This window comes from Taurulus bubalis (genome assembly GCF_910589615.1).
Source record: "Taurulus bubalis genome assembly, chromosome: 3".
NCBI lineage: Eukaryota > Metazoa > Chordata > Actinopteri > Perciformes > Cottidae > Taurulus > Taurulus bubalis.
The window spans coordinates 19,146,599-19,160,961 of NC_136591.1; the positions used below are offsets into that span (position 1 = coordinate 19,146,599).

The 14,363-nt window shown below is 44.2% G+C and overlaps 1 protein-coding gene across 1 annotated transcript; it reads left to right on the forward strand.

Annotated features, from left to right (window-relative positions):
• Positions 1-268: 268 nt before the first annotated feature.
• On the forward strand, positions 269-12,552 carry flvcr1 (FLVCR choline and heme transporter 1; the record flags this gene model as incomplete). Its single annotated transcript, XM_079215698.1, has 10 exons — positions 269-961; positions 1,615-1,759; positions 2,581-2,721; positions 2,927-2,994; positions 4,188-4,291; positions 9,969-10,079; positions 10,604-10,709; positions 10,806-10,917; positions 11,042-11,109; positions 12,499-12,552. The coding sequence occupies 10 exons, from the start codon at positions 269-271 to the stop codon at positions 12,550-12,552; spliced, it is 1,602 nt and encodes a 533-aa protein (XP_079071824.1).
• Between the last annotated feature and the right edge of the window lie 1,811 nt (positions 12,553-14,363).

A 14,363-nucleotide genomic window follows, 5' to 3' on the forward strand; every position in this document is an offset into this window, starting at 1 on the left:
AAGCTCGCGCGACAGCGTCGGCTGAACAAAAGATAGAGGAACCACTTCAGAGAGAGAGACACACACACGAGCCGCGCAGACCGTCGGTACGTCACAGAGAGAATAACCGGATGTTTTGTGTAAGTAAAGCTTTAAAATGTATCCGGTCTGAGTGTTCTTCATGTTATTATGTTCTCCAAAGCAGCGTAGCGGTGCTTTCTACTCGCTTCCTGCGTCGCAGCCTGGTGTCAGCAAATATAAAAGCAAAGAAAGCGTCACAACGGGCACCATGGTCGCCGGTGAGCTCGTGCAGGAGCATGTGCGCGCGGACACCGGCGCACTTGACGACATCGCGCTGGGCAGGAAGACTCCCGAGACGGAGGGAGCGGCGGATCCGACGTATGGAGCGGCACCGACGGGCGGGGCCGGGGAGGCGGTTGCCGACCGAGAGAAGGAGCTGCCGCCGGATGAGAGAGAGGCAATGCTGCCCAACGGAGGAGGAGGAGATGGAGATGGAGATGGAGACGCGGAGGACACGCACGAGACGCGGCTGTACGGGCGCCGGTTCGCCGTGCTGGCCGTGTTCAGCCTGTACTCCCTGGTCAACGCCTTCCAGTGGATCCAGTACAGCATCATCGCCAACGTGTTCACGCGCTTCTACGGGGTGAGCAACATCATGGTGGACGGGCTCTCCATCGTCTACATGGTCGCCTACGTGCCGCTCATCTTCCCGGCTACCTGGCTGCTGGACCGGAAGGGTCTGCGGCTCACCGCGCTGCTGGGCGCCGGCCTCAACTGCGCCGGCGCGTGGCTCAAGTGCGCCAGCGTGAGCCCCGAGCTGTTCGGTGTCACCGTGGCCGCGCAGGTCATCTGCTCCGTGGCGCAGGTGTTCATCCTCGGACTGCCGTCCCGCGTCGCCTCGGTGTGGTTTGGGCCCCGCGAGGTCTCCACCGCGTGCGCCGCCGCCGTGCTGGGGAACCAGGTGAGTGCGCGCGCCCGACACATATTATTTATAGGGATGTCATACGTGTTTATTAAGGTATAAGACATCGAGTGGAGAGAATAAGAGTAGCGAGAGACGGAGCCAGCAGACACTGTGGAATGCAACATTTACTATATACGCAGGTGCTATTTGGAGGTACTTGTACTTGTATCCGTTTATTTATACTTCTACTCCACTACTCATATAGCTGTAGATACTCTGCAGAATAATACAAAAATACAAATCAACTAACTACGCCATGATGTATTATTATAGATTATAATATATTATATAAATGTGATATAAGTGATGAACAGTGCATTTATAAGTATATGTATATTTTTCTGCAAAATGAGTACTTTGATGCTAATACTTTTGTAGTTTTAAATGCATTTCAGTATAATCCAGCACAAAATAATAGAGCAAATAGAAAAGAGATGGAGACTGTGGAAGAGAAGAAAATGGAGTAAATCATGATATAAAATACACTTTACGTGAACTACTTGAACACAATTGTACATAATGACATAATAATGATTGAGTAATGTTGTCACCAAACCTTCAATTTAAATGTGTAACATGATCAAACACTCTGTCTCTGTCTCTCTCTCTCTCTCTCTCTCTCTCTCTCGCTCTCTCTCTCGCCCCCCTAGTTAGGGACAGCCATTGGCTTCCTGTTGCCTCCGGTGTTGGTTCCCAATACGCCCGACGACATCGACCTGATGGGTCACAACATCAGCATCATGTTCTACGGCACCGCCACTGTCTCCACCGCCCTCTTCGTCCTCACGGTTATAGGCACGCACACACACACACACACACACACACACACACACACACACACACACAAACACACACACACACACACGTCGCCTACGTGTCGCCATCGGCACCAATTTGTGGTTCAGTGTACTCGGAAGTCCCGAGAGGTGACGACGGGAACAACTGCACAACGGAGGTGTGTGTTATGTTTGTGTGCTTGATGTCCTCACAAGGATGGAGGAATACTCCAGAAGTCACTCCTGTGAGCAACCAGCTCGGGATTAAGACTTGAGTCACGTGTGAAGAATAGAATAGGATTAGGTTTAGGTTTAGGTTAAGGAAAGACCTGTGGTGAAGTGTTATGGTTTCATGTGTATCAACAGAGGGCAGAGTTAGAGGTGAAATAGACCCCACAGATCATCAGTGACGCTGAGCCAGTGGAGATGTGGGGAAGCCGCTCCTTCAACTCATAATCACGCTGGTTTTTGGTCAATATGGCGCTCACAGTTGTTTAAAGTTACTGTGAGGAAGTTTTTACTGGTTGTGAATCGGCCTCACTTTAATTCTGACCCTGCTGCTGTTAAATTAGAGGTTTTCTGAAGGGACTCTGGTGTCCGAAAAAACAACAACACTTCCACCCCCGTCCACTGGGGTCCCACAAAATAAACACAAACTTTATCACGATTACTCATCGACTTTGGATTTTAACGTCTTTCAGCCTACATTTTAAACAATTGCTTAGCTTTCAATAGAGTATTACTGGGGTTTTATTTATGATTATATTTTTAATAAAGCAGACGAGAGAGTACAACACAGGTTCAGAGGTTCAAACTGTTGTTTTGTGTGTGTCCATCCAGTGATTAAGGACCACCCCCTCCTCCCTCCCAGTCACGCCCAGGCCGTCCTCCCAAGCTCCCCTACCGAAGAGTACTCCTACAAGCAGTCCATCGTGAACCTGGTGAAGAACAAAGCGTTCGTGCTACTCCTCGTCAGCTACGGTGTGTGTGTGTGTGTGTGTGTCCACTTTTAAGGCCCTCTAGCGCTTCACGTGACTTCACGACTCGCCGTGTCGGACCAATGTTTCGTCACACTCTCTCTCTCTCTCTCTCTCTCTCTCTCTTTCTCTCTCTCTCTCACACAGCGTCTCAAAACTTAATTATGAAATAAATAGCTCAAGGACTCTTTGTTTCTGTTTGCCTGCAGGTATAATGACGGGTTCCTTCTACTCCGTCTCAACACTTCTCAACCAGATGATCATGGCCTGCTATGAGGTAAAAAAAACATCTGTTGGTTTCACCTTTTCACCTGTGTCTTAAGGGAGGGCAATCTTTACTATGTGTATATTATTCATATCTGTGATTGGCAACAGGGCTGATCCTTCTTAGTCCATTGATGGAGAAATCGGTCGTCTTTCTTTTGTATGCTCTCTTCATTCTGAATTACTTATTTACTCAAAAAACACAATATTTAAAGCAGCGCTTTTGTGCGATTATTTTTTTATTTGGAGGAACTCGCCAAAAATGTACGAGTGTCGGTCGACTAAGAAGTTCCTTTTGTTGGGACGTCATCTTTATGGCATCACAAGTCTTAAATGTCAGTCCCGGTTCGGTCTTATTCAAGGGTTTTTAAACGGCTTTAGGTATTTTGAGTAAATATCTGGAATAGGAGGTGCATAACAGATATTTGTGGTCGGCAGAGGTTGGAAACTAGAACCAACACACACACAGTTACACTGAGGCCAATACGCCTGAAAGAGCAAGACCGCAGACACAAAGCAAACAAACATAAAACAAGATACTAAAGTACCTAACTGTATTTGAGCATCATTTTTATTTTTTGTTCCCTTTTATGTAAAAAAATGTACATGAAAAAAAAGAAAGTAGAGGGAAAGATGGACAGAGAGAGATAAATAGAGTTATTGAGAGAGAAAAACAAAGAAACGTCTAATGGCTTTGATGAGACATAAGCTTACTGTCTGAGTTCATTAGCCGTTTTCACGCATGCCTGCTACCCACCCACACACACAGCGACATAGAGAAGGACTGAGTCACTCACTCTGAAATCCTTTCACACACTTACACTGACTGAAAGGCTGATTCAGTTTCTGCTTTTCTTAGCAATACACACTGTCTCTGTTACACACACACAAAGTTATACAACTGTCAGATGACTTAACCCTCCCCCTTAACTCACCATACACACTTACTTATAGAACATATGACTGGCTTATGGTTCACCTGCAAGATCTGACAAGTTTAAAGTTGCACAAATAGTCAGCTGTTTTTCCCATTAAGGCTCATTCACACGTTAACACATTAATCCATTAACACGTTAACATGGACTATTTTGTTACAATTTTGTTGGGGCGGTGGAGCCCCCGAACATTTTTCTTCCTCCAAAAGTGGGGCGTGACAGAAATAGTTTGAGAACCACTGCGTTAACCCAACCTGTCTCCTCTTCTCAGAATCAGGAGTTGAATGCTGGGAGAATCGGTTTGACTCTGGTTGTCGCTGGAATGGTCGGCTCCATCCTCTGTGGCGTGTGGCTGGACCACACCAAGACGTACAAGTAGGCAACACACACACACACACACACACACACTCTTGGAGCATAATTTACTAAATGAACATCATGCTGTATAAATCAAGAGAGAAGTAGAGTCATTTTCTATATACTTCTATACAACCCGAGGAGTCTCCCCCTGGTGGTCAGTAGAGATAATGCAGGCTTAAGACACTTCATCATTGGCGTCACTCTTTTTGGAAGTGGAGGTTGCAACCTGTGTTACAGATCATTTAGAAAAAACAAATTCCTTGTGAATTGTCAGAAAAAAACAAACAATTCACACAACCAAGGCGGGTGCAGCAGGTCCTGCTGATTGAGAGAGAGCGAGCCTCCCACTTGGGTCGCCTTTTATACCCTCTTGGAGGCGGACTCCCACCAGGCAGCCATTTTAGGCTGGGGACCCAACTGTAAGAGTGGGAGGGTCGTCACACAATCATTACTTGGCAACAAGCATCTGGACACATGAAGACTGCACTCCTGACTGAAGTGTGATGAGGTGTTCCTGTTCATCCCAGAGGGGTTGGATGGGATTTCTTCCACACCAAACTTGAAAAAATCATTTCTTTACGAGCTGGATTTGTTCATGACATTGTTATTAAGATTTCTCTTAGAGGCCCCAAACCTTGAAAATCATACCCAGACGTGTCCTCTTACGTTCGGTCATGTGATATAACATAAGAGTCGTGTAAGGTGCTTGCATGAGAACAAAACAAAAAACTATATGAGGTGAGGGGAAACCGGAGACACCCGAGGTGGAGGGATCATTAAGGATGAACCCAGGCCCCACCAAGACAGGTTGGGTGGCGTCGGTGACAGGAAATTTGAGTCCTGCGAGCAGTGATGAATGTGCCAATGTGCTTATTGTCGGTATAATCAAAGGAACACTGTAAACCCGAATAAGTTACCAGAACTTAAAAAAATTGAGGCAATCGATTGCCTCAATTTTTTTAAATTGATTAACTTAAAAGTCAAAATTTTTCAGAACTTAAAAGGTTGGATGACTTGCTACTTGTACCTTTTGATAACAGTTAAATTAGAGTGCTCAATTAGCGCAACTCAAATATTTTCAGTTGATGTGACTTACAGTTTTCTGTTAAGGAAACTCAATAGTTTTCAGTTATTATGACTTAAAATTTCCAGTTTTAAATCACCACTGGAATAAGTTCACAGACCTTAAAAAAATAAGTACACAACCACACCATTTCATGTTAACCAAACTCAATGTTTATTAGTTTGTGTTGTCATTGTTTTAAGTACACATTAGTCAAACATTTTAAATTTGTTTACTTAAAAAGATGTGACTCGAAACTTAAAATTTTTGAGGCAATTGATTGCCTTAAATACATTGAGTTTAACAAACTCAATATAGCTAAAAGTCATCTGCTAGAACCGTATTTTCTTGCCCACTCCCTTTTAGCACACTCCAATATTACAATTAAATAAAAAAATAAATAATAAACATTTATAAATTAAAATAAATAGAACAAAAAATCATTTTAAAATATACTTAAGCAACGTTAGATGATTCTAACATTTGATGCCTACAAAACCTCTTTGCTGCCTGGTAACAATTCCTGACAGAAAGCCTATACATGCCCTATCAAACTTATGCCGTGTTCACACCGGACGCGACGCGAATTTGCGGCGCCGCGTCCACCGCGGAAGTTTACTCGCGCGAGTAGAAAGAGGGTGTTCACACCAAACGCGAATTCGCGGCGCGACCAAAGGGGCGTGGCTTAGCTCTGTTGCTTGCCTCTGTGAGAGACAAGCGACGAAGCTTTCATTTCCGCTATCGACCATGGAATAAATAACCACTAGTTCTGCTTTATACTTGTTGTGGAAGTCCCAAACATGTCGGAACATGAAACGCCCTCGTATTTGGGTTCATAACATCATCCGTAGCCGCACACAGCTCGGTGAATTTCACCGACTCCTCCAGGAACTGCGTCTCGCGTATCTCCGTAAAACGATACCGATTATGCCATCCACCATGGAAATAACCACCAGTTCTGCTTTATACTTTTTGTGTAAACTCCACATATATCGGAACATCAAACTCCATGGTGTCTGGGTTCATAATATTATCAGTAGTCCCACAACAGCGTCTCAATGAAGCCGCTGTCAGCGCTGGTTCAGGCGGAGCAGCAGCAGTTTCATTCATAACGGGGAGACGGCGGTGGTGACGGGCGGAGCTTCTCAACGCTCATTCTCAACGCTGATTGGCTGCCGCAACTTTGCGTCACGCGATTTCTCCGCCAGAGTTGGGATAATTCAACTCACGCGAATTCGCGCCGCGTCCTTCGCTTTGTTCGCCCCAGGTCAAACGTTCTGTTCGCGCCGCCTCCAACGCGTCTATCTCGCCGCAAATTCGCGCCGCAGCGCGTCTGTGGATTAACTTAACATGTAAACTGGTTGCGCCGCAAATTCGCGTCGCGTCCTGTGTGAACACGGCATTAGACTGACAACCACCTAATGTAATCCACATCCGCCTTATCAGGTCTCAGAAACAGAGACATATGCACTGGTCTGTTCAATATTGCTGTGCAGTGGCACTAATAACATGGAACAAATTAGATCTTAAATGAATTGTAATCTGAGTAATCAAAACAAATAATACCAAAATGAAATTATTTTTCGTTACAGCTATAAAAGAAAAAATACTGTGTGCTTTTGGCTTCCTGACTAATTCCTGAGTAATGCCGTGTTCACACCGGACGCGGCCCGAATTTGTGGCGCGACCAGATTACATGCAAAGTCAATCCACAGACGCGCCGCCCTGCGAAAAGGCGATTTATTCGCGGAGCGGCGCGTCTGTGGATTGACTTTGCATGTAATCTGGTCGCGCCGCAATTTCGGGCCGCGTCCGGTGTGAACACGGCATAAGGCAACAGGGCAGCAATTTCGAGGAAATTACGAACATTAAGAACATTTTCACTTAAAACTTTGAACTGGCCTTTTATAATGCTTTCCCTGCAGCCTTCTTTCAGATGAGTTTCTACATCCTCAAGTCATTCTTGAGGGTCTGCAACCTGGGTGACAGTTTACCACTTTCTAGACCAAGTAAAATCTTTTGAGTGAATTCAAAAGTGTTGGTCAGTGCTTTGGGGTAGCTGAGGTGTAGTGCATAGATAAATCCAAAGATTACCAGAAAGTCATCGCCAAGTCTGGGGAGGCTGACCATGGCATCACTTTCAATGATGACAAAGATTCTCACAGTGAACTGGACTTTTGTCATGGTCACTGATGACAGCAAGGAGGCCCACTGCAACACCATTAAGCTCTGGCTCATCAGACTCGTCCTGAATGAATGACAAAGAGATACTAATCTCAAACTAACACATGGAACAGAACAGATTACATATAATGTATATTTCTTTAACCAAGTCCCATTGAAAACCAATACCTCTTTTACAAGACCTGAGTCTCATTGTAAGAGGGGAAAAACATAAGATCCACAGGAAGGGCGTGGAGACAGTGGTGCGCTTGGTGTGGATGTCATGCATTTCCTATTCAGATAAAAACAGAATTGTACTGAAGAGTTTACTGAACAAAGCTGATTTTAAACAGTCCAATCAGAACATATATCCACAAATAACCCAATCACATCTTTAATGCAATCAGACAAATGGAGAACACAAAGTGGACTAATTGCAAAATTCACAAAGCTCATTTGAGTCATTGCACCTGTTCGAAGTTCCACCGGTTCAACCTATGAAGTGTGTAATAATCAATTTACCTGTTCATCATGGATTTTTAAAATTATGGAATGGATGGAATAAGAATAATTCACATTCATTGGATTACCTGGTTTATTTATCACGTCTCCAGTTATCTTCCCTAACTTCTTGAAACAGAGATGCAAAGGCATGAACTGATCTGAACAATTAAAAGCATTCAAAGAGTGTTGGTGGCATATCTGAACATTTGATTTATGCAGCTTACATGCACGTCTCAATATCACCACCGTAAATTACTAGTTATTTAGGATTTACCATGCAGGGTAATAACAATGTGCTTTTTTATTTGCCACGGTATACATGTCTTGAATAACTTACTTAGCTTGACAAAACCTGTTTTCTGAAGCTTGGTGGCGTTAGCTCAGAACAATAGCCTAATCTTTATCTGCAACTGTGCAGAAATTCCAGGTTTACACAAAAATGAATAAACAGAATGACTTGCAAAAAAAACAAAAGAGATGCCAGAGATGCGAGTGACGGCAAGCTTGATGCAGAAACACCGGGCGCTACTCCTGGACCAGTCGAGAAGCACGGGACACCAGTATTTGACTTAACTAGCTTGTTTGACTGAAAAGAAGACCGTGGTTTTAAGTCCGAGATGCACCGTTCGGTTACGTTAGCTAGCGTACGTTAGCTAGCGTACGTTAGCTAGCGTACGTTAGCTAGCCGCCTTTTTCTGAGTCAAACAAGCTACTGGAATGGAATCCCCCGGGCTCCTCGACTGGGTCTGATATGCACCTCCAAGTAACGTTAGCTAGCGCTAACCTACGTTCGTTAGCTAGAGTACGTTAGCACGTACATTAGCACGTAACAGTTAACGTTACTACGTTAGCTGCCGCTTGCATCTCTGAGTTCAAACCAGCCACCGCTGAAGTAGAGAGACAGACACAGGCAGAGAAGACTAAAGTCTCAGTAAGTGGAGCAGACGTAACGTTAGTAATGTCACTCGCAAAGCAAAGTCTGAATTTAAAAAAAAATTAAATTATTGTTTTACTTTTTCGAGGTTTGGCAACTGGCTGATTGTAACATAATTTAACTTCACACATTACATATATCAACTTATGATTTCACTCACCTTGAAAACAGTCTGAGCCGATGATGACATGCAAGCCTGGTCCGAAAAGGGTGCAGGACGGAATGAACGTCAACTTCGCCCGCCAAATCCCCATAATGCACTTCGATAACGGTCGCAAAAACATGATGACTACTTCCTTAATCAAGTTGATTTACACTACTAATTCAGTTGAGTGTGAATTTTCAGGTTATCGTTTTATTTGTCTTTGAGATGTTGCTAACTAGTTAATTTGTGTTATCATGACAACTTCAATAATTTGTTATACTGACATAGAATAATGTTCCGTAAAAGCACATTTTACAGTGTGCTTACTGCTCAGAATTTAAAACGAGCGTCCCTCGAAGCTACAGAGAACGTGGACTTGCAGTGTAGGAACTCAGTTTGAGCTTTAAAATGATCTCTGCAGCTGCCCCAATCAAATTGTTACTGTTTTAATAGGCTATGATTGCAATTAATTTGTTATGATCGATTTTACTTATTTGGTGAAACACTTTGATTGTATTTTAGCATGTGCTATATAAATTAGGTTTATTTTTAAATCATCCCTATTTGAAACAATAGAAATACAGAAATAACATTCATAGCATGTAATTACTTAATTATATTAAGTTGTACTTAAATTATGTTTTTAAGTTATGCTTACATATACACAAAATAGTTCCATTTAATCTAAAATTATTAGTTAAAATTACTCAAAAAGGAAGACCATGTTACACCAACTTGACATAATTAAGTTAGTAGAACTTTTTCTAAAACTTTGAGTATACACTACTTAATCTATTTAATTACTTTGGACGTTCGGGTTTACAGTGAAGGAGTGCGACCCGTCAAAGTATTGAAGTAACAATGTGGTGTTTGTGTTCCACAGGATGACGACGCTGATCGTGTACGGCCTGTCGTTTCTCGGCATGCTAGTCTTCACCTTCACTCTGGATCTCGACAACATCATCCTGGTCTTCTTCACGGCCGGAGCTCTGGGGTACGTTAGTCTCACGCTGCGTGTGCATGTTTATATACATATATATATATATATAAATAGCTCGCCCCAAAAGTAAGTATATATATAAAAAATATACATATATATATATATATATATGTAAATCGCTTTGGATAAAAGAGTGAGCTAAATGAAATGTATTGTAATATATATAATATATATATATATATATATATATATATATATATATATATATATATATATATATATATATAATATATATATTAATACATTCTATTTACATATATATATATATATATATATATATATATATATATATATATATATATATATATATGTATATATATATATATATATATATATACATGTCTTTCCCTCCTGTTGTTGTAGGTTCAAACACACCTAGCAGGCGTGTTTTAGGTCTTTTATTTATTCCAATTAAAAATCAACCAGGATACAACCTCTTGGACTTCTTCTCCTTTGCTGTGGTGCACGTGACAATGTTGAGGTTGCAAGTCACCGTGTGGCGCCCGTGTTCTGTGCAGGTTCTTTATGACGGGTTACCTGCCGCTGGGCTTCGAGTTCGGGGTGGAGATCACCTACCCCGAGTCTGAAGGGACGTCGTCAGGACTCCTCAACGCCTTCGCTCAGGTACACCGGGTTTATCAAGTGTCCCGAAGGCGGTACATGCAGATCCTTCACATCCAGTAACCGTGTGTGTGTGTGTGTGTGTGTGTGTGTGTGCAGTTTTTCGGGATCATCTTCACTCTGATTCAGGGCAAACTGACCACAGACTACAAACCGCTGATTGGAAATATCTTCCTCTGTGCCTGGATCTTCCTGGGAATACTGCTCACCGGTAGGGTGTGTGTGTGTGTGTGTGTGTGTGTGTGTGTGTGTGTGTGTGTGTGTGTGTGTGTGTTCGTTTGTGCACGTCAAACCAAGATATGAGAGACGTAATATTTCCTTGTTTATTGTTTCAGCTTTAATTAAGTCGGAACTGAAAAGACACAATGTCAACATGGAGGCGGACAGCAACCACATGAAAGCAGTGAGTACACACACACACACACACACACACACACACACACACACAGTTGTAGATTGTAATTATATAGGAAAATAGGGTTTGTTGTCAAATCTAAGAGCCAATCAGCTCTTTCATTGGGCGGCGGCCAGGCGTTTCCCAGCATGCCGTGCGGCCGCTTCGATCTTGTGAGGTCATGGTTGCCCACGTGTCCACGACGTCAGAGCTAAAGACTTTTGGGGTGAGCTATTTATTTGACATTACTATTTAGTTATTTAAGTCATAAGTCGTATTGTTTAATTATTCTAGATTTTAAAATTCAGGTTCAGGACCAGCATTCACTGGGGCGGCAGGAGAGGCAGCGACAAGATTTATTTGCTCTTTCGTTTGCTTTGCTGGTTTTGTTTTTGCTAAATAAATAAGACATCTGAATTTAGAACGAACAATGAAGCACAAACCCGGCCCTCTGATTTATGTCTGGTTTAACATGTTTCTGCATCTTTATTCATTATTAATCGTTCCTTTGCAAGTCTGCATCCCTCCGGAGTGCCCTTTAGAGAGGACACCGTGCAGTCTGAGTCTCTTTGTTCAGTCTCCTCTCTCACAGCGTGACCTTATGGAGACACATTCTTGGACGTTCCTCTAGTTCCCTGAGCCGAGTCCCTCTTCAGGCTCTGATCCATAAAATCTGTCCTCTACTCTACAAGCACAGCCATGAAATACGTGAGCTGATTATCTCTAGTGTTTTCTGAAGGTGACCTTCAGATGAGAGAGGCCGTTTAACCAGACAAATAAAAACAAATGCACAATATAACAAAATAATAGAATAATGAGAAAAATGCACAATATATACAAAAAGTAAAAAACAAAGAAAAATAATGATACAAATTATAATATTAAATGAAATGAACTGACAAAACCAAACTGGACCCCTTATCGTCTCCCTCTTCTTCGTCCCTAGCTCAGAGGTTTACAGCTCAAGCTTTGGCTCCTCCCCGTCAAAGACATCACGCAATCAAGTTTGAGGTTTGCCACCGTGAGATAGAAAATTACCAACAATGACTCACATTTATAACTTGTTCACTCCTCCAGTCTAGAAAGGATCACAAGCACGGCCTCACAAGGTCAATAGAAATAGAATAGCGCTCACAGATAACGGCTCAAACCCCACATAGCCACAATAAGCCAAAACAAACATCTATATAGTCTGAGGTCGCTGTTGAGAGCAGTTCCAGCCTGAGTGAACGTTCCCGGTGAAAATGAAATGGGTATCGGCACAGCGAGGGGCGAGAGGCCTATTCAAGCCTTCAGTGTCCTGTTCGCCTCCTCAAAGCGAGTGCGCTCCATTACAATGTCTGGAATTCCTCCGACGGTCTCTGAAACTTTTCTCCGTCTTTTCTTTCCTCCCTCCAGCTTCATGCCGGGTGTCCCGAGGACCGGCCTTTGGAGAAGAAGACTGTAACGTAGTTCGCTACCTCCGTGAGTCTCGGGCGGCACAAAAGGGCAACAAGCTTTGGATTTGCGGGTTTAGTAAGATACTTTATTAATGAGCTGTCTGGTGTGCGCTCCCGACCTCGCCCCTGAGCGCACCCGCTTCCGCCTGTCTCTGCTCCTGCTCCGGTCAACCAGTTGATTCGGCTGCGCTCACCTCTCTTATCCCTCCTCCGTCATTACTGCTGGCTTTTAAAAGGGAGAGACACACAAACACCAATTGCCCCCAGCTGAGCCTGATTATCCCTCATCCCGGCACCTGTTCTCTGAATCGCTTCCCCCCTCTCTCCCTCTGCACCTGAGCATAACACACCCCCGCCACCACATACCTCCACCTGTAGCCTTAGGCCGGGGAGCCATCCGGCCTAACCGGTCCAGGAGCTCGTCGACCCGGGCATCGGGTACGCATCAAAACGTGACACATCATTCACCCTGCGATAGTCCACACAGAACTGTGTAGACCCATCCTTCTTGACAACAAGAACAATGGGGCTACACCAGGTACTGTTGGACTCACTCAATCTGGTGCGTGATGAGGTTTGTGCGTCCTGGCAGGAGAGAGAACACATCAGAAAACTTATCTTGAAACTGGGCAATGTCTGTTCTCTGGGTCCCGGAGAGATGGTCTTCACAAAGAAGCGAGGCCAGATTGGTGGATTTTTGGACCTCAGGCCCCAGCTCCTCTCTCTCAGAAACTGTGGACACCAGAGAAACGGACTCCGCCTCTCTCCATGCTTTTAGGAGGTTGAGGTGGTAGATCTGTGTAGCTCCGCCCCTATCAGAACGCACCACTTCATAGTCAACATCCCACACTCGGCGTGTGACCACAAAGGGCCCTTGCCACTTGGCGAGGAGTTTAGAGCTGGAAGTAGGAAGCAGTACCTTTTCTCCCGGTGTGATTTGTCTCAGCCTGGCTCTTCTATCGTACAGCCGTTTTTGACGCTCCTGGGCCTGGAGCAAATTCTCACGTGACATCCGACCCAGTGTGTGGAGTTTTACTCGCAGGTCCAGGACATATTGAATTTCATTCCTACTGGTGCTCGGACCTTCCTCCCAGTTTTCCTTAATCAGGTTGAGCACCCCTGTGGTGTCCTGCCGAACAACAGTGCAAAGGGAGAAAATCCTGTGGAGGCCTGAGGAACCTACCGCACTGCAAACAACAGAGAATTAAGCCATTTATCCCAATCACGTTCATCATCATTAATACATTTACAGGTCATGGACTTTAAAGTGTTATTCAGACACTCCACCAGACCATCGGTCTGTGGGTGATAAACACTGGTCCGAATAAATGTAATGCCCAGTAACCCGTAAAGTTCTCTCAGTGTACGTGACATGAACGAGGTGCCCTGGTCAGTTAAAATCTCTTTCGGGATTCCGACTCGGGAGATGACCTGAAACAGCACCTGCGCGACACTCTTTGCAGAAATGTTGCGCCATGGCACTGCCTCCGGATATCGTGTTGCGTAATCCACCAGGACTAACACAAAGCGAAATCCGCGTGCGCTCTGGTGAAATGGCCCAATGAGGTCCATGGCTATTCGCTCGAACGGTACCTCCATTAATGGCAGAGGACGCAAAGGCGCCCTCGGAATGGCCAATTGATTTACCAATTGGCACTCCGGGCAGGATGCGCACCAACGGCGCACATGCCCCCGGATGCCCGGCCAATAAAATCGGGTCATTATCCGGTCTAGTGTTTTTTCATGTGACCAGCCATCGGGTTATAGTGAGCCGCCTGGAAAATCATTTCCCGGCGACTTTTCGGCACCAGCAACTGGGTGTTC